This window comes from Pseudochaenichthys georgianus, chromosome 19 (genome assembly GCF_902827115.2).
Source record: "Pseudochaenichthys georgianus chromosome 19, fPseGeo1.2, whole genome shotgun sequence".
NCBI classification, from domain to species: Eukaryota; Metazoa; Chordata; class Actinopteri; order Perciformes; family Channichthyidae; genus Pseudochaenichthys; species Pseudochaenichthys georgianus.
In genome coordinates this window covers 23819198-23838677 of record NC_047521.1, presented here as the reverse complement: position 1 = coordinate 23838677, position 19480 = coordinate 23819198, and the positions used below count along the sequence as shown (strand labels likewise).

General features: G+C 41.2%; 2 protein-coding genes across 3 annotated transcripts; both read left to right on the top strand.

The window, feature by feature from the left end:
* The first annotated feature begins 238 nt into the window (after positions 1–238).
* On the top strand, positions 239–8856 carry uqcrc2b (ubiquinol-cytochrome c reductase core protein 2b). Its single transcript, XM_034108143.1, has 14 exons — positions 239–343; positions 1500–1583; positions 2283–2432; positions 2734–2798; positions 2894–2950; positions 3185–3309; positions 4342–4439; positions 4529–4586; positions 6591–6686; positions 6774–6973; positions 7182–7262; positions 7348–7424; positions 7988–8141; positions 8577–8856. Exons 1-14 carry the CDS (start codon positions 311–313, stop codon positions 8658–8660), a joined length of 1362 nt encoding a protein of 453 aa, XP_033964034.1. The 5' UTR covers positions 239–310; the 3' UTR covers positions 8661–8856.
* A 336-nt stretch (positions 8857–9192) lies between these two features.
* On the top strand, positions 9193–18822 carry LOC117464917 (uncharacterized protein C16orf52 homolog B-like). 2 transcript variants are annotated; one of them, XM_034107680.2, is made up of 4 exons: positions 9193–9761; positions 9848–9907; positions 14946–15158; positions 16707–18822. In XM_034107680.2, exons 1-4 carry the CDS (start codon positions 9743–9745, stop codon positions 16889–16891), a joined length of 477 nt encoding a protein of 158 aa, XP_033963571.1. In that variant the 5' UTR covers positions 9193–9742; the 3' UTR covers positions 16892–18822. The 2 variants fall into 2 exon arrangements, with proteins under 2 accessions (XP_033963571.1, XP_033963570.1); XM_034107679.2 differs by having other exon boundaries at positions 9193–9907.
* The last annotated feature ends 658 nt before the right edge of the window (positions 18823–19480 follow it).

Sequence of the window (19480 nt, the reverse complement as noted above, 5' to 3'; positions counted from 1 at the left end):
TATTCATGCATTATTAAATTACAATACAATCACCTATAAAGTTATCAGTTATAAGACTGGGAACATGTTACCTTCATCTCTTAGTACAATTCCAAAACACATATGCAAAGGTTTTACGTTTTTTTGCAGTACAGACATTTATATATATCATATTTAGAATAATAAACAGTTTGTGGTCTTGTCACACATCAACAACAGAGCGCGCTCATTGGCTCAGCGGATCATCAGCCGGCAAGGAACGCGCTAAGCATTCTGGGTAGGGCACACACGGCGGCCATATTACTCAGATTTACTGAAGGAGAGAGGGGAGATGAAGGGGATTCGTGGAATTAGTCAGCTTTCGGTAAGGATTTATCCAATTTATCCCGTATATATGTGTATTGGGAGAGATATACAGTCATTAGCTGTCTGTTTCAGTGTGTGTGTGATTGTCAGAGAGTGTAAAAGCTCAGGGTCAAGGTGTGATGAAGAGCAGAGGAACAGCTAATGCTAACCTGATGCTATCCAGCAGTAACCCAACTGATAACTTTAGCTTACATAATAAACATTACACAGTAATGGACGTTATAAACATAAATTACTGTTAACTTAAACCATATTTACTTAAGTCAAAGCCTTAGTAGTAAGAGCTAGCTTCTCGTAGACTTAACTCCACAACAAATGTTGACCGATATTGTGTGATGACAGCTGGCTTTAATCAGCCTATTTTTGTTTCTATCTTTTTTTAAAACATTTATTTTATAAGAAATGAGCAAAACAGTCAAAGTCTATATAGGTTTGGACTTGTATATTAGACAAGGGAGAGCACACGTTATTACAACATGTATTAAAACCAATCTGTCTTTGTGTTTTTTAAAAGAAACATACACACCTATTTTATTAAGTGTCACGATTCCCTATGTGTATTTAAAAAAAAATGGCGTTTATTTTGCTGTTTGAAATGCTAATATAAATCTAAATTGGTTTGTGACTGATTTAACATCTGAGTGTGTTTATTGTGTCAGGCCTAGGAAAAAGGAATCCTCTCAAACGTTGAATCCTTGGGTCCCTTGAAAGGCGCTATAGAAATCTCAGTTATTATTATTATTATTAATATTTACCTCAATATCTATCCACTCTATTGAAGGTTGGGTTCTAGTCTTTTTCATGTTACAGCTCTTTTTTTGCTGGCTGCTGATGATATCTTTATCTGAATTGTCTTGAACCAATATATGAGCTGCTATATTGCTTAGAAGATTAACGAGAAATAATTGAGTCACCATAGTGTTCTATATATATAGTGTTATCCATGCCCATATTACCAAATAGCTCGGCAGCTCTAAAATATTTAGAAATGTTTTTCTGCTATTGACCCTATCCCTTCTCATTGATCTATACACCTTTATAAATCCACAATGTTTAATTCCCCCGGATTTTCCTGCTCCCCCTTGCATCAATCAGCATGCCAGCAACACATTAGCTGTAATGTCCCGTCTTCCCATGTTTTTTCTACTTTCCAGACGAGGCTTTACGCGGCCCAGGCTGCCCGTAAGGTGGAGTTCACCGCCGCTGAACATGTTAAGTTTCAGCCGCAGGATGTGCAGGTCAGTAGTTGTTGATGTGTTGTTTCTTCTCCACAGAGGCACTTCCATGTGGCTGCCAGAACAAGCCAGTCTCTCGCTCAGCCACTGGCTGGCATCAAGCTCTCTCCAGGGGCCGCACACTCCCTCCAGGACATCCATGTATGGAGGGGGAGTGAAGAGGAAGGGTTGGATGGGTCCAGTCAGTTTAGGGGGCGCACACATTCATTTTGTTATTCTACAGTATTGTTGTTTTATAGTTATTTGTTAATATAACCCAATTTGTGTTCTTTGAAATTGAAAAGGATATCACATTGTGTTTGTTACTTTCGTTACAGTTGTATGTGTCTTAAGTGTAATTTGGCTTGGCTTCCTATTTATGGACATGCTTTTATTTTGAAGGAGAGGTAGCGCTGTTGACAGGAAGTTGTTGTTGCTTTGGAAACAACGTGACGGAGATTAAGGGAGAAAAGTAATATCTATATATAAAGACGGAGAAAGTAAACAATAACGTGTATGGTTAAGTGTTAGCACCCCCCGAAGAGGCACAAGCTCTTACGTTGATATTGGAGATTTCAATAAATTCAATTTGAAAAAAAAACGGGGGAAAAAACAAACAAAACGAATATCCGAATAACGAAATTGAAACCCGAATAGTACTCCAACGAACGAATATTCGGATATTCGGGTACAGCCCTAGAAACTAAAGCAACATCTCTGCAGGTGACCAGGCTGCCCAGCGGACTGGTGATCGCCTCCCTGGAGAATTACTCGCCCGCCTCCAAGATCGGAGTGTTTGTGAGGTCCGGCTGTCGCTATGAGACCCCTGAGAACCAGGGGGTCACCCACGTCCTCCGACTGGCCTCCAGCCTGGTATGGTGCAGCAGTTAATCCCAAATGTTTTTGTAATATTTATTCAGCCATGACCTGTGCAAAAAATGTTTTGGTAGAAAAGACAAAGAGAGAAAGCTGTGCCATTGGTGTCTGATTTACTTAACGACCTTGTAACTGGAAAACGCCCAATTATTTATTTTGAATGTTTAGAATCCATCACTAAATTCATGGCAAACATTTTTTTTCTCAACTTGCAATAACACTAACGAGTTTCATTTACAATTTAGTGTTAAAAGGTCCTCCTCAGCTCGGTGTTGACTGACATGTTCTGCTTCCCCAGACAACCAAAGGAGCCTCGGCTTTTAAGATATGCCGCGGTGTTGAGGCAGTGGGAGGCAGCCTGAGGTCAGTGACGTTACAGAAAGATCATTGCAAACCTTTGAATACAAGTTGTTCCTAGATCAGTATGCTTATCTGGATATTTAATTGTTTCTCTGCAGTGTGACTTCATCCAGAGAGAACATGGTCTACACCGTTGACTGCTTGAGAGATGACTTGTGAGTCTTTGAATAACTCAACGTAGTGACTAATAATACACTTAACAGGAATCTTGATATGAATTATTTGAAGGTCAGGGCCTAATCTGATAACACCTTATTTTTGTGAAAGAATAACTGTTTGGTACTTAGGAGAGTCCGGTGGAAAGGCAGATTATGCTACAGGATTTAATATAGTATTGGTGTAGCTTTGCCACTAACATGTTTTTGTGATTTTTTTAAAATAATTTGCAGTGACACGGTGATGGAGTATTTGATCAACGTGACGACAGCCCCTGAGTTTCGGCCATGGGAGGTGTCAGACCTCACGCCCAGAGTCAAGAGGGACAATGCTCAGGCCAAACAGAGCTCTCAGATCGGTGGGCCCTTAATTCTCTTTGCCTTTTGACCTCGTCTCTTAATTTTTTGTAGGTCTATATTGACCACTTATTAATTATCATTCCCTCCTCCTTTCTGCGGAGTATAGTTCAATTTAGCTCTGAAGATGCTTCTTTGCTGATTGATATCAGAAATATGTTTTGTATTTAGTTTTTTTCACAAATAAAGCTGCAATGCTACTTTCTTTTAAATCGAAATACTACTGCAAAGACGACAGCATCTAGTGTATAAAGTTGTTTCATGTAATTGTTGGTGAGACATTTCCACACAAATCTGTTATTTAAGGTGGAATTCACACCTAATAGTCCGCTTCTCTGGTGCGCACCAGACGACAGTTTGTTTCATTTTTCAGAAGGTTCGCTTTGCGTTCACACGGGTACAATTCTAACGGACTATGAACTTTAAACACAAGTCATGTGCTCGGAAATGCTGTTCAACAATTGGTCAGACATTAAGGGGGTAAAAACACAAATCCCGGAGCCTCCGCCATGGAGCATCGGCAGGTTATTTTCATGCTGCTGTTAATCTGGAGAGCATTTCAATGGACTCTAGCAGACGGCGCATATGATTATATAATCAGATAATGTGCGATAAAAAAACACAACACATAATGAGACGTTCTGCAGTCAGGAGGGGTTTCACCGACGGCAGGTGGCTCTGACTTTTATGTATAGTTTGATAGTTGTTTTTACTTTACCCGACACTGATCAACACTTAATTCTGCTTCACTCTTTCGCTAACAATTCTGAAGACATCCGCGTTCTTATGACACGTAAATACTACGCTTCCTATGTTTTGGTGCGGACTGCGTTGACACCATCCCAAACAAACCGCACCAAGCGGCTAAACGCATCAGGGTTCGGTTCAACCGGACTTTACAAGGCTGGTGTGAATGCGACCTAAGAGACATAAATGAATTAGACAGGTGGAACAAAGCCAATTACTCCACCAGGATATCACAAATGTTGACTTAAATAATAATCTGGCATCATGTCTCTTTCTGTGTTCTCCAGATTTGCTTGAGGCTCTGCATGAAGCCGCCTACAAGAACGCTCTCTCTAACTCTCTGTACTGTCCTAACCACATGGTCGGCAACATCACCTCTGAACATGTGAGTACTGTTCCAGTGTTCATTCGTCAAGACTTACAGTAGTGATATAGCCATTAAAACAATTCTAATGTTGTTTTTTTATTCTCCAGCTGCACCAGTTTGTCCAGAACAATTTCACGAGCGCAAGAATGGCTCTTGTTGGACTTGGTAAGGGGTTGTTATACTTTAAACATAATATACATACAAGGATAGCAGCAAAGTTTGAACGCAGTGTATCACATGACGCCTATAAAGGCTGTACTAAATAGTTAGAAACCTCAACAGTCGAATGTGTGTTGTTTATTAGTTGTGTGTAAAGCAGGTATTTCACGATTAGGCTATGCTGATATTGTTGTATAATAATTGTATAAAGACCTTTCCAATAACTCAAAAGTGAAGGAAAAATATATTCTCACTAGTTTTTATCTGAAGTGATCGGTTTGTTGCCTTTTCAAAAGCATCATTTTCATTGTGGTAAAAAACAGTTTGACTCCGGCTGCTGCAAACAAAAGAAAACGCCAACGAAGATTTTAAGTCATAAAAGACGGTCTATTTAAAAAAGGAAAAAAAACATTTTATAGTATAAATAAGGGTTTCCATTAAGGGTGGATGAAGTAATAAAATATGATATCAGACATTTGAACTTTCTTCATTAAACCTTCCTGAATGAAGAAAAAATTGAATTCTGTACATACCCACTGTTTTCCTTCAGGGGGTCCGCGGGGTCTTAAAAAGTATTACAAGTTGATAAATCAATTTAGCGAAAATTAAGGCTATTAAAAAGTATAAATGGCATTTTCCAAGGTATTACATTTTGTAGTTAGTTTTCAATATGTATATCAATTGTCCAAAGAGGTTGTATTCTACAGTCTGCCTGAATGTAATCATTGTGTAGGTCAGAGTTCCCGTTAGCCGGTAATTACCGGACTACGACCGGTAAAATATGCTCAAGACCGGCAAATCTAAATCTCTCCGGTCAAAGTGTCCGTTCAAAATCATTTCCGCTTGGCGCAATACCACATCAGTTGCGCAACTTGCGCCATTTATGTGACAGACAGAAGAGTAAGTGACAGACAAGAATAGTCAACTCTAATGTCTAACACTTAATGTGGAGAAAGAGATGTCCTGTGTGGGTTGATTGTGCGTTGATCTGTTGGTAATGCCTCGGGGTTCCGGTGGGCATGTAAACAAATGTATAATGCTGCGCTATACTTTGTGGCATCCAGTTGCATAGCGACACTTATTGTGTAGTTGTCTTTTAATAAGCAGGTAGTCTATCATTAGCTAGAACTAGCTGGATCTGATCGATATGGACATAAACGCGAGTGAAGTCTAATCTGACGGGAGAGAGATCAGCTGCTGCTGACGAGTCGAGACTCGACACGCAGCTCTGCATAAGCACCTGCCGCGGTGAGCGGAACAAAACACACACTTCAGGTTAGAATATCACACGTAGCTATTTTAATTACCTCTCAAACTACCTAAACTAGTTATAGATATGTTTAGTTTTACTGTCGGGTCACTCATTACTGGATCCGCGAGCTGCATGACGGGCTGTCAGGAGGGAGAGAGCTCCGTTTATTATTCCCGTGTTATTGTAAGTTACTGAACACTTTTAAATAGTTAATCTACTATAATTAGTTTGTTTAATATCGAATCATATCAATTTGTTTTAAAGCACAATAAATAACAAAGAAGACCTTTGACCGGCACTTTTCTCATTTTGTCCGGAAGATTTAAACTTTAACGGAAATGTTGACCGGCGAAAAAATATTCTAACGGGAACTCTGGTGTGTAGTGTGATTCTGTGTAGTTTATTGATGGCATCCCGTTGGGTGTGACGTCATCTGAACAGGACGTCACGCGCACACTGCTTGATAGTGCGTGAAGGTCCGTTTACGCCGGTTGTTAAACAACATGGTTATGGGGAAATGCAAGTCTTCCAAATGGTTGGAAGATAAGGAGGAAGGACAATCCATACTGTATATAGTCAATGTGAGGTGAAGTGTGTCGCCAAGGTAACCGGTTAAAACTCCAAGTGGCGATGAGGTCTTAAAATGTATGGAAAGGGTCTTAAAAAGGGTCTTGAAAGGTTTTACATCTGACTTCAGGATTCCTGCACATATCCTGTCCTTATAAGAAATGAGTGTCTGATGTCCGTCTCTCCGTCAGGTGTGGACCACGAGGTGCTGACTCAAGTTGGAGAGCAGTTCCTCAACATCCGCAGTGGGACGGGCACCATGGGGGCTGTGGCTCAGTACCGTGGAGGTGAGCTGGTCGCACACCAATGCGCTGCAACATGGGGAGTTTTCCTTAAACATGTAAGCGTATAACTCCCTGTATTCCCGTCTGAAGGCGAGGTGCGTGTGCCCGGCCTCGGCGCCCTGGTGCACTCGGCGGTGGTGAGCGAGTCGGCGGCGGCGGGCACCGGCGAGGCTCTGGCCTTCAGCGTCCTGCAGCACATACTGGGGGCCGGGCTGCACGTCAAGAGGGGCTCGTGCACCTCCAGCAAACTGGTGCAGGGTGTTACCAAGGCAACTGCTGACCCCTTTGATGTGAGTGATAGTCAGTTATAACAGAAATGCTTCATACACGGAGGCCTTGAATGGCTTGAATCTGGAAATATCGTAGATTAATAATAGATTATATTTATTTTAGCGCCTTTCAAGGGACCCAAGGCCGCTTTACATGGTGTGAACAAACAAGTTGGGCAAATAAAGATTCAACAGAACCTGTAAAAACATGTTTTTTCTCTCTGTGCAGGTCAGCGCTTTCAATGCAAGCTACTCTGACTCTGGTCTGTTTGGGGTCTACACCATTTCCCAGTCTGCAGCTGCTAGTGGCGTGAGTATCTTTTATTCATGCGAAGAGTCTGTTTGGGTTGAAACAGAAAGATGTCTTCATGTAATATCTGTCTTTGTCTCTGCAGGTGATTAAGGCTGCTCTTGCTGAGGTGAAGGCTGTTGCTGACGGTGACGTCACCGCGGCTGACCTCACTCGGGCCAAGTAAGACATGCAGAAACCACTGAGATATGATCCCTCTCTGCATTGATCATTTTTATATTTCTATTCCAATAAGCATCAAAAACATTATGTGGAAGACATGATTTCTTGCAAGCACTACTTTTAGTAATTTATGGTTGCTACTTCTATAACATCTAACTGAACATTTCAGTAGGCATTAGGTTTATTTAAAGGAAGGAATAGTTTCAGTTTTCTTGCTAAGAGATGAAAAAGACGATTTAAAAAAACAGCTTGCCTGTGTCAGTGCAAAGATAACAATACGTGGTTCTGCAAATAGCCTCACATCTTGTTTTATAAACTGATTAAAGAAATGGTAAAACATGTTTTTTTTATATTCATATAAGTCATGCTTTGCTAAGTTGTTTGGAGCCAGGTCAGCTGTTTCTCTCCATTTCCTGTAAACGGTTATTAACCATTGTAACTGGACTTATTAAAACATCTTGTTGTCCCCTTGTTCTTCAGAAGAAACTGCACCAAGACAACATTTCTCCTCCTAGTTTCCTGTATTGTATCTTATGCTGAGCGTGTCCTGGTTCTCTCCGCAGGGTCCAGCTGAAGGCCGAGGTCCTGATGTCTCTGGAGACCTCCGAGGGTCTCCTGGAGGCCATGGGCTCTCAGGCTCTGGCCGAGGGATGCTACAGCTCCACGGACGAAGTCTCCACAAACATCGACAACGTCTCTTTGACCGACGTCGCCAACGTAAGAAATGTGCTTCTTGTTAATGCTCTGCTATTGTCAGTAGAGATGAATGAGAATGTTGTACGGGGTACTACTTTGTATACTGCTTGGTATCTTAACCTTTTAATAATGTATACTTATTAGTGGATATAAGTTCTGTCTTCTGTATTATTTATAATCTGCAAATTAACTAAAGATAACGAATATATTTAATATAAAAAACACAATATTTTCTCCAAAGTGTAGTGGAGTAGAAGTAAAAAGGGACAATACTATAGTAAACGCATCTTAAATATGTACTGTTTTGAGTAGATGTACACTGTAACACTGGCTCTCATAATAGGCATAGATGTATAATACTGAATCTACTGCAGTTTTTTTTTAAATATTCTGTGTGAAAACATTGGTTTGAAGTTAATAACGTGGCTCTCAACTTGTATTGCTGCTTGTTTTCAGGCTGCCAAGAAGTTTGTGACTGGCAAGAAGACCATGGCATCCAGCGGCAACCTCGTAAACACACCCTTTGTGGATGAGGTCTAAAACCCTCCTCGTTTGCCTCATTTTGAAACAAACAAACAAGGCAGGGCATATAATGTCATAAGACCTCTTGGTATTTATCAGTGCTGTAACGGTATATTTTCAGGTGCTCTGGCGCATCATATTGTCGTGCTCCACTCATCTGTCCACATTAACTGTATAGCTGATGTAAAATAATGAATAAATTCTATCTACCTTACAGAGTTTCAAGTGATTTTGTTGTGGCGTTTTATGTTTTGAAAGCTTGACATGAATTACGTTTTATTGTTTTTTCTTCACAATAAAGAGGGACATTAACAAAAACGCTTAAATGAAAAAGTTCAGTTTTTTTTTTTTAAATAACGAGTTTAAGTGCCACTTGTGTAGATTTTACTGCATGAGTGTATAGGTGTAACTTCAATGTGCTTACCCATGTTTACGGAACATATATAAATGTCCATGTTGCATAATTTATGTGGCAAAAAGTCCCAGCAGCCTCGGCTATTTACAGATGTTCTCGCGAGAGTTGTCCACTACAGCCAAGGAGTGACGCGAACTGCCAGAATTTGAGAGAGGACAGCAGCGTTTTGCAGAAAACACATTTGCTGTGTGTCTTAAAAGCTTTCTAAAGAAGTCTACTGAAGATATTCTGCATAGGGTGTGTGGATTTAAAGCTCCAGGAGAGCGCCGCAGAGACTGAGTCATGGGCGGCGTTTCCCCTCAGTGTGCGTCCTCCAGAGGGAAGAAAAAGCTCCCATATGGGGGGAGAAAGCTCAGGGGCTGCATGCAGACTCAGGAAATAAGTCTGCTACATGCATGAATCCGTGTCAGAGATTCAACCAGCGATTAAAGCACATTTTCCACTCCTTTTTTCTGCAAAATCACCAAGATGTGGTGGAGCCTCCGGAGCTAAGAGATCCATAAACCCGGGCTGAGAGCCTCTCCTCCGGGGCTGGAGAAGCGACAGCAGGTCGGGTCAGGCTCGGTTGTTTGTGGGCTAAATAAAAGTGGATTTCTTCAGGAACGATTTGGATCAAACACAGTGTGCAGGAACATCGTGGATCAATCCTTCATGTTGCTAACCCTGGCTGTCCTCGTGCTGCTGGATGTCCCACCTCCCTTTAGGTGAGACAGAAACTCTCTAACCTGCAGTTTGTGCAACGACATGGATAAACTCACCGTGATTTCAGGATGCCTCTTCCTCACTGCAGACATCTTCGCCATCGCCAGCATCGCCAACCCGGACTGGATCAGCACTGGAGGAGCATCCGGTAGGTTCATGGGGACACTTTTCTCCCAGTTTGTGCTGTAAAAGTGTCTTTGTTACATTAGGAGGTCAGTTTATTGGGTGCAACTAGGAGATTAAACCCTAAAAAAGGCATATGTGTTTAGGCGAAATCACATACAACAGCGTTTTATGTTTAAAAAACCAACACGCTTGAAGGCAAAGGTTGCAAACAGATTTATTGTCCAATGTGGTTATTTACATTACATTGCATTTAGCTGATGCTTTTATCCAAAGCAAGAATCATATAAGTACATCAGGTTTCATGGTTCTCAATTTGGCTTTAAAATCAAGCAATTTCTAGAAGTGGAAGACGTCCGATATTTTACTTATGTAAAAGAAGCAATTTGTAGGTTAAAAAAAAACAAATAAGTACTCAAAGTTAGAGTACTCATTATTGTACTATTTTACAATTATATATTATTTTGTTGATTTTTATTTATTGATGCAACTTCTATTTAAAGTTTCAGCTGGAAAAAAATACAGCAAATTTGTATTTTAATTGTAGCATTACTTATAATAGAACATCACAATTAATGAGTTGACTTTAAGGTTAAATGATCAATCTGAATATCTAACAAGTTTAAGGTTGTCTTCCGAAATGTAGTGTTGAATATCTATTATAAATGGAAATACTTGAGTATAGGCCTAGTTACCTTAAAATGCTACTGAAATAATGGTTATTTCATCACAATTAATGTCATTTTTGTGATTAGTAAGTTGTGAGGTGAAAGTATCCATTTCTTCACAAAAAAAATAGAACAATAACTTGTTTTTTATTAATAATCCTGATTTAAATTAATTGGTGATCTGATCTTTCATTAAGATGTTGGCATCAGACATCAATGTCGTCAACTGTTGTTACAGATTACATTTTCATCTATGATCATTTCTAGGAAAGCATATTTAATTCATCGTACAGTCAATCCTAGAACGTATATGTTTATTACAGGCGATTATCACAGTATTCTTCTTACAGTCAGCCTCCCTGATTTTTTCAATAGTCATATTATGCAAAGTCCACAAGCTAAACATTGACTAAAACTGATGCAAAAGACAAACAGTACAGTATGCACAGCTGCCTCCATCCTTATGTTACTGTGCAGCACAGATAAGCACCTAACAGGCGTGCAAAGTACTTATTACAGGATTTATATTGAAGTAAAAACACTGACTGCTGATGCGAGTTGAGTACATAACAAGCAGGTTTTTGTTGCATAATGAAATAAGTAAACCACAGACTAAATCTCTATTTTCTTAAACGTCATAGCAGGAAATGGATTGTAGTCAAGAGCAGCTCACATTCCCTCATACGAGGCGAGGGTGTGAGAGGACTGTACTACTTACTGTATTGTACTAAAAGCTTTTTGTTCCTGTTAAATTAGCCGAGTAGTAATCACCTGAAGGCCCTCAGTGCAGTGAGTGTTGTTAGGGAATTAAGATGTGGGACTTTTAATTAAGCCTCTTGAGAGAGTAATGCTTTCCACTTGGAGAATAAAGCTCCTCAGACACGGTGACGTATTTAAGTTTAAGTGCATGCATCGGAAGCATGTAAAAAAACTCTTCTTACATTTGTGACGGCAACATTTGTGTTCATTATAGCTGCTTTATGAGCTATTGTTCCTTGTGTTTTTCCATCTAGTACAGGGGTGTCAAACTCAATTTCATCGCGGGCCACATTCACATAAATGTTGCACTCAAAGGGCCGGTTGTAACTATATAAATATATGTATAAAATAATGTATTACATTATTACCTCTGAATTGGATTATTATCGGATAGGATAATAACTTAGTAATTAACTACGTCTGAAAGCAGAAGTCCAGGGGAAATAATTGCAAGTCTCTTCAGTGCGCATGTCACAAAACAAGATGCATTGTGGGACATGTAGTTTATGGGCAACCTGCTTCTGTAAATTCGCATGTAACCGTATAATAAACGTATTATATTCTTTGCAAGCTCTTGCAGGGCCACATAAAATGAAGTCGCAGGCCGGATTTGGCCCCCGGGCCTTGAGTTTGAGACCCCTGATCTAGTACAAGGTCAAAATGCATGCCTGAGCACTTTGTGTGTGTTTGGGTGTGTGTGAGCATTTTCACCATGTGTGTTTAAGTGTCAAGTGGAGAGGTTGAAGGAGCAGGAAAGTGTCTGCGTTTCAGAAGTGTTCACTAACAGGTTAGGGATTGGCCATTCGTGACACAGAAACACTTCCTGCCACTTCTGTGTTCACTTAGGCCACAGCGAGACTGTCAGGACTCTATGGGTCTAACCATGGAAATATCATGTATAAAGTTAAACATTTATGAACTACAGATAAATCAAAGTGTAATATTTAGGGAGATCTATCAGCAGGAATGCTATGCAATATTCACAAGTATGTTTGACAAACATCTGAAACTAAGAATTGTTCTCGTTAGTTTTCATTAAGCTCTTCATATCTATACACCGAGTCCGCCATGTTGCATGATTTAATTGTAGCCTAAAACAGAAGCCAAACTCTGTATCAATATAAGGCTTTCACATTTGTTATTATTACCGGAAAGAGAGGGTTATTCAGTTGGTTGCAATCTAAAACCTTACCACTAGATGTAATTAAATCCTACAAACTGGACCTTTTGAGTAGCATAATTATTACTATCTCAAATGTGAAGGGTGTTCGTGATTTCTTTCCGAACTGCTAATCATTCTTTTTCGGTCATGTAAAACCAAAAAACATTTATTTCAGCGTTATATTCTGCAACGGTTAACAAGCGATTCTGCCCCAACTCCACCTTTTTCTCGCTTAAGATACAAAGCACAGATCAGTAGTATAATAATGTTTTAACACCCCTTTCACCTCCTGTCTGATGAGATTTAGGGCTGGCATGTGGTCACAATGATAAAGAACGGCTATAAAGTACGACTCGTTCGCCTTTTTCATACCAATGAGCAGGAAAGAAACCAGAGCGTAACATCACTGGAAACTACTTTTTTATAGCTATTGCTTTCACTTTTCTTACTTTATTCGTAAGTATCCATGACTCTCCTCTTTATCGCTCGAGTTTAACAATCATCGCTGTCTTTCTCATCATTTTTATCAAAGACAAAAGCCACTTCCCAACAAAGCACAAGGCAAAAACTATTTGTTGTGTGTCCAGTATGCGGGAAATTAATGTATTTACGTTGTCTCCCGGTCTGCGGTGTAAGAGGATGTGTGTAGGGAACAGGATATCCTGTGTGTGTGGGGGGGGGGGGGGGGAGAGGTCAGCCTGCAGGAGGATGTGGTTCAACCTAGGATCATCATCCGGCACTTTATCCATGATCGGGAGCTGAAGCCACTTCAGTCCAATTATGAATATGTACATGAGAGGACGGATATGTAACATTGTGAATTGCATGAAAAAAAGTCTATTCTAATTCTATGGTGACACTTGGTGGTCTTTCACACAAAGACACTACTGTTAAATGGCAATTGAGTATTTTAATGGCTTTACTAGTTGATTGTTATTTGTACATAGTATACCAATGATATGATGTATAAGTGTATTTCTTGCACTCTTTTTAATATTGGTTTCTTCTGATTTGGACCATTGTGACAATTATGCTAATTCTCCAGTTGCTAAATTGCCATGAATGAATCCATAACACTCCTCTTCTTCTGTGTTTGCTTGGCAATCTCTAACTGCCTTTGTGAGGATAATAAGATAGAAGAAGAAAAGGAGACAAACGACATAACGAAGGAGTGGGAGAATTTCATTTCTCTGCATTTGTGTTGTGTCTTCAATGTCGTCAGAGGGGATGCAGAGCTGAGCAGATGCCGTCTGTGTGTGTGTGTGTGTGGTGTGTGTGTGTGTGTGTGTGTGTGTGTGTGTGTGTGTGGTGTGTGTGTGTGTGTGTGGTGTGTGTGTGTGTGTGTGTGTGTGTGTGTGATGTGTGTGTGTGTGTGTGTGTGTGTGTGTGTGGTGTGTGTGTGTGTGTGTGGTGTGTGTGTGTGTGTGTGTGTGTGTGTGTGTGTGTGTGTGTGTGTGTGTGTGTTGTGTGTGTGTGTGTGTGTGTGTGGTGTGTGTGTGTGTGTGTGTGTGTGTAGCACTTGACGTCAGAGCCCCCAGCAGGAGGAAGTCAGATGACTTTCCTTCTGATGTAGGCCCTGTGATCTCTTCCTCTCTAACATGTACAGTGACCGTCTCTCTCTCTCTGATGAAGATGCTCTGGTGGTCTGGTCTCTGATGAAGATGCTCTGGTGGTCTGGTCTCTGATGAAGACCCTGGTCCCGTCAGAGTCAACATAAAAACAAATCATATCACATGTTTCTCATAGGGATCGACCGATATGGCTTTTTCAAGGCCGATACCGATTATTAGTAATCAAGGAGACCGATAACCGATATTTGGAACCGATATACATTTGCAGTAAAATCAGAAAATCTTGGTGTCAAAATGTAGAATAACACAAACTCCAACACAACTCAACACAACTTCTTTGAAATGCATTTAAGCATATATTATGTTTAATTAACTTTTAAACATCTTACAACTGGTTTCCTCTCTGTGCCCTTTTCTTTAGTGCAGCCATCTGCAATGAGTTAGAGAGAGAGACACGAAGTGGGGCTGCAGGCTGACATGCTTAACTAACAATAATGCTTAATTTATTATATCTGTCTGTCTAGCATAAAATCCCAATAAACTGCTAGCAACTGCAAAACACTAGTGCTAGCTAATGTTTTGCAAACTATTAAAAGTGAGGCTATTACAGTAGACCTAACGTTAGACTAGTAGCCTCACTTCTAATATTTTGCTAAACATTTGCTAGATACATGTTGGCTAGCTAATGAGCTTCACATATCAACCTGAAAAGCTGCGAGGCTCCACTCGAGTACAAATATTTCCATAGCCTTTATATTAGTTTATGTGTAGTCGCATTGTATTTGATTTCTCTCTATGGATGTTTTACCTTCTTGTTTCTCTCTCTCTCTCCCTCTCCCCCCCCCCTCTCTCTCCCCCTCTCTCTCTCCCTCTCTCTCCCTCTCTCTCTCCCTCTCTCTCCAGGCACTCTGACAGTAGGTCTCGTCCGTCAGTGCCAGACGATCCACGGCAGAGAGCGGACCTGCTTCCCCCCCCAGCTTCCTCCAGAGTGGATCACCACGCTCTTCTTCATCATCCTGGGCATCATCTCCCTCACCGTCACCTGCGCTCTGCTGGTGATGTCCCACTGGCGCCGAGAAGCCGCCCGATACGCCCGATGGATCGCCTTCACAGGAAGTACGTTCATTTCCATCGTAACCAGCTCCCTTTGAATCGATAGGGTCTGATTTCACATGTCTCAACGCTCATATTAATGCCCTGATCATGCCAAGCCCTACCCATGATATATATAGAAATAATTGATTTCCTCTCCAATGACTTTCCAGTTGTCAGCTAACAGAAAACGACAAAAGTAACAAGCAAAATACCCTTTATCTTTACCTTTTGAGGCATCAACAACCTGGATATACATCGTTGTTCTGTATCCAGTGAGCAGGCGTTACAAAACAGAACTCATGAATATTAAAGATTCTTATGCATAAACCTTTTAGCTATAGAATACCACAATATAGACTCTTCTTGCACTATTTTATCTGTTCTGTGTCCTCTATATCTGTTGCACTGTTGGAGGGGCCTGTGACCTAAGTTTGTCATGGCCATATCCACACTGTAGCTAATGTGCAAATGAAAATAAAGCCTTGAAACATTAAGGGCAGAAATAAAAGGCAGGCGTAGGAAAAACTGCCCGTTATAGTTTTATGAAATGCCGGTGAAAGTAAGAGATGCTACTGAAGACTCTCCTGTGAAATAAATGCAGTGTCCCTCGACATCAGAGTTCACTTCAGGAGAAGCTTTTAGTCCGGTAATTACGAACACCTTTACTGCAGAGGAGCTCTCATTGATGGTCCTGTTTCTATTTGTGCAGGGAAAGGACAGTTTCTCTGTATAAGAGGTTCAGAGCAGGAGCTGAGGTTCATTCGGCTCTAAAAATAGAAAAATACGAAGCATGTTCCCACGAGTAGTTTCAGGGACAGTTATTAACACACTTTTTAAAAGCTGAGAGCTGCATTAACCCTCCTATTCTCTTCGTTCCCCCCCCGGCCCTTACTTTGGTGTTCGCGGTCAAATTTGACCGGTCCTGCTTTAACTGCTATTACATTAACACAAAAACCATTAATCACCACCAAATGTCGTTTAACACCCGTTCAAACTGTACATATTGAATCAGACTACTGGTACGCATGAAGAACTGCAGTAAATATACAAAGTATAGACACTGAACATGTATTGCATGTCAGGTGTGATCCATGTGGGGGGAAGGGCACATAAGAGCGGGAAATGTGTCAAATGTGTGTGTGTGTGTGTGTGTGTGTGTGTGTGTGTGTGTGTGTGTGTGTGTGTGTGTGTGTGTGTGTGTGTGTGTGTGTGTGTGTGTGTGTGTGTGTGTGTGTGTGTGTGTGTGTGTGTGTGTGTGTGTGTGTGTGTGTGTGTGTGTGTGTGTGTGTGTGTGTGTGTGTGTGTTACAAAGTTGACTAAATCATCCAAAATTCAATGAAAGTGGTGATCAGCAATGTATATGTTCAAATGTCTGCTGTGAAGGATATCATGAAGCCTGAATGCAATCGGATGTAAAACCAAAAAGTTATGATTAATGAAAGTAGTAAATCGGTCAGATTTGACCCGAAGACAACAGGAGGGTTAAAGGGGGGTAAAGATGTGTGGAAACGTTGTTCCAGAGAGGATGTGTAATCCGTTTCTGTCCTTCTGTTTTCTCCTCTGTCACAGTGGTTCTGTTCTGCATGGCTGCTCTCATCTTCCCCATCGGTTTCTACATCAACGAGGTGGGAGGACAGCCCTATAAACTCCCCAACAACACAGTGGTGGGCTCCTCGTATGTCCTCTTTGTTCTCTCCATATTCTTCACCATCGTGGGGTTGCTGTTTGCCGGGAAGGTTTGCCTGCCTGGATGACTTGTGTTTGTGCTTTTGGAGAAACACCACCAATGGAGGCGGATTGGACTCCTCCATGCCAGTGTGGGAAGTATCATTAAGGTCAAACGAAACCTGTTTGTGCTTCAACTTTGGATGAATGGTGCTCTGATGTGGCCTTCCTCATCTTCAACCATGAACAGTGGGAGAAGGTTAAAAAAGCAAACATGATGGAAATGGATTAAAACGTCCAGACTTTCAAGGAGGCCCTGCTGCATCATCTGTCTTCTTAACATTTAACGACAGATAACCCTTCTTCCTCTCGTCCCATCTACCAAGATGCACAAATACTGACATGTCAGGCCTTAAAACCGCCCACAGCACCAAATATCCGGCTCCAATATGACAGAGGCTCTTCCCTGAACACTATGGAGCAGACTGTAATATATACAATGATGTTTCACTTTATTGTCACATTTAATTTATTTCTGAAATCGTTGCGTTATGTTTCTTTTTGTATATATATACATAAGTATGACACCGTTTCTCTGCCGTTGATATGTGTGGTGGATCACTTTGCCTTAAAGAGCGTTTAACCTTAAAGTAACTGATAGGGTTCAGTTGTAATCTCATGGGCTCCATTTCTTATTATTGTGGATACATGAAAGGATATAGCATTAAAATATGGCAACTTCTGTCCAAATTGATCCGGGGCCTCATTTATAAAGGGATATACGCTCAAAAAATGGCGTACAGCAGTTTCTACGCAATGTTTGCGATTTATAAAATACTAACTTGACGGGAAAATGTGCCGTCCTCCACGCAAACTAACCCATGCGTACGCACTAAGCTCAACAACGGGACAGACGAGAAACTGCGACACCGCGTTGGCAGAAGGAAGAATGGAGAGAAATATGTGGAAATAATACCATAAATAAAACGTTACCTCTCATTTATCATATATGAAGAATTCATTTTCACAAATTTGATTAAAGCCAATTTTAAAATGATTAAACAAACGCCTGTTTGAGACTCCTCAGTGCACACAAAAACGTAACTTGGAGAAATAAATAAAGACGGATATGTTATTTAAAAACACCTCGAATATGTTGTGTTAATGTTATGAAATGTTTTCTCATAAATGATGCGGTAAGCAGGAGGACAGAATTACGTCTAAACTGACGCCGTTTTACATTTCTATAGGTTGTAGATACGAACATGGTTTTATATACTATCACGTTTAATCACGTTTTATGCCGTTTGCCAAGACTGGATAAGTCGCTCGTAAAACACAGGAGGTATGGAAGCTAAGAACACCTATGTGGTCAATTGTACAGCTAATATAACACAACACATTAGTTGTATTTCCTTTAACTGGTGGATATAGAGTTGCTGCGGGGAGGGGGGGGGGGGTTGAGACGCACAGGCTGCAGTGGAGAGCGCACAGCTGATCGACAGCTGGGACACAAACCACCAAATACAAAAACATAATTCAGATCCAGTCGTCATGACTCCACTCCGGAGGGATTCCCCGATCACTTCTTACAGTTTCTCATTAAGGGGGTGTCTCCTGTCCCGGTACAAACACAGTGCCTGAGGAAGGCTGTGTTTCTTTTTTTTGTCATTAACCTTTTTCGGACCACTTATTTATTTATTTATTTTGGTGACGATCCGACCTCCATGCTGCTACTCTGGTTCAAACGGCATCCACCAAACAATATGATTTATCTCGACCTCCTCAAAATAACCAAAATCTGACACGGTGTGAGATGTCTTTTTTAGCTGTTCTGTCGTCATTTCCAGCGATCTTCCTCATAAAGTCAGTCAAAATGAATGAATGGGCGTTTCTTTGACTATTTATAGGTAAATATGGGCGTTACGTGAAGCCCGCAAAAGCTGCGAGTCGGTTGTGATTTATAAAGGGAAACTGGCGTAGGCCCTGACACACCAAGCAGTCACCAGAGGACTAGCCGACGCTGAAGTCGGCTGTTGCCTGGCCGTGTTCTCCTGCGTTTTGGCCATGTGTCGCACGGGAACACACCGCACCGACTTCAGTGCATGAGTGGCAATAACTCTCCTTACCAGCAGGGCGGCGGTAGTGTGTATTCGTCATTCAAAAGAGGTAACAACCGGAAGACAGAGAAGAAGAAGAGTATCTTTTCTTCTCCGTAATATCATACAGAGCTGGCCTCTCCTGGATCAAGGTGATGAGCAGGTCTTCGTTTGCATCATTCCAGATCGCCATGATGAGATGAAAATGAATAGCAGTGTGTGTGTGCCTTCTTAAATCGTTTGTTTACGTCCCTCACTTCCGCTTCGCTTCTCATGCACTGATTTGCTAGCTGAACAGCCAATCAGAGTGATTATTTGGTCCGACTGCCAGACCCGATGCATATGTTGAATCGGCCATGCAGGCACACACTGCCTGTAAGAAGGCACACACAGACTGCTATTCATTTTCATCTCATCATGGCGATCTGGAATGATGCAAACGAAGACCTGCTCATCACCTTGATCCAGGAGAGGCCAGCTCTGTATGATATTACGGAGAAAAGATACTCTTCTTCTTCTCTGTTTTCCGGTTGTTGCCTCTTTTGAATGACGAATACACACTACCGCCGCCTGCTGGTA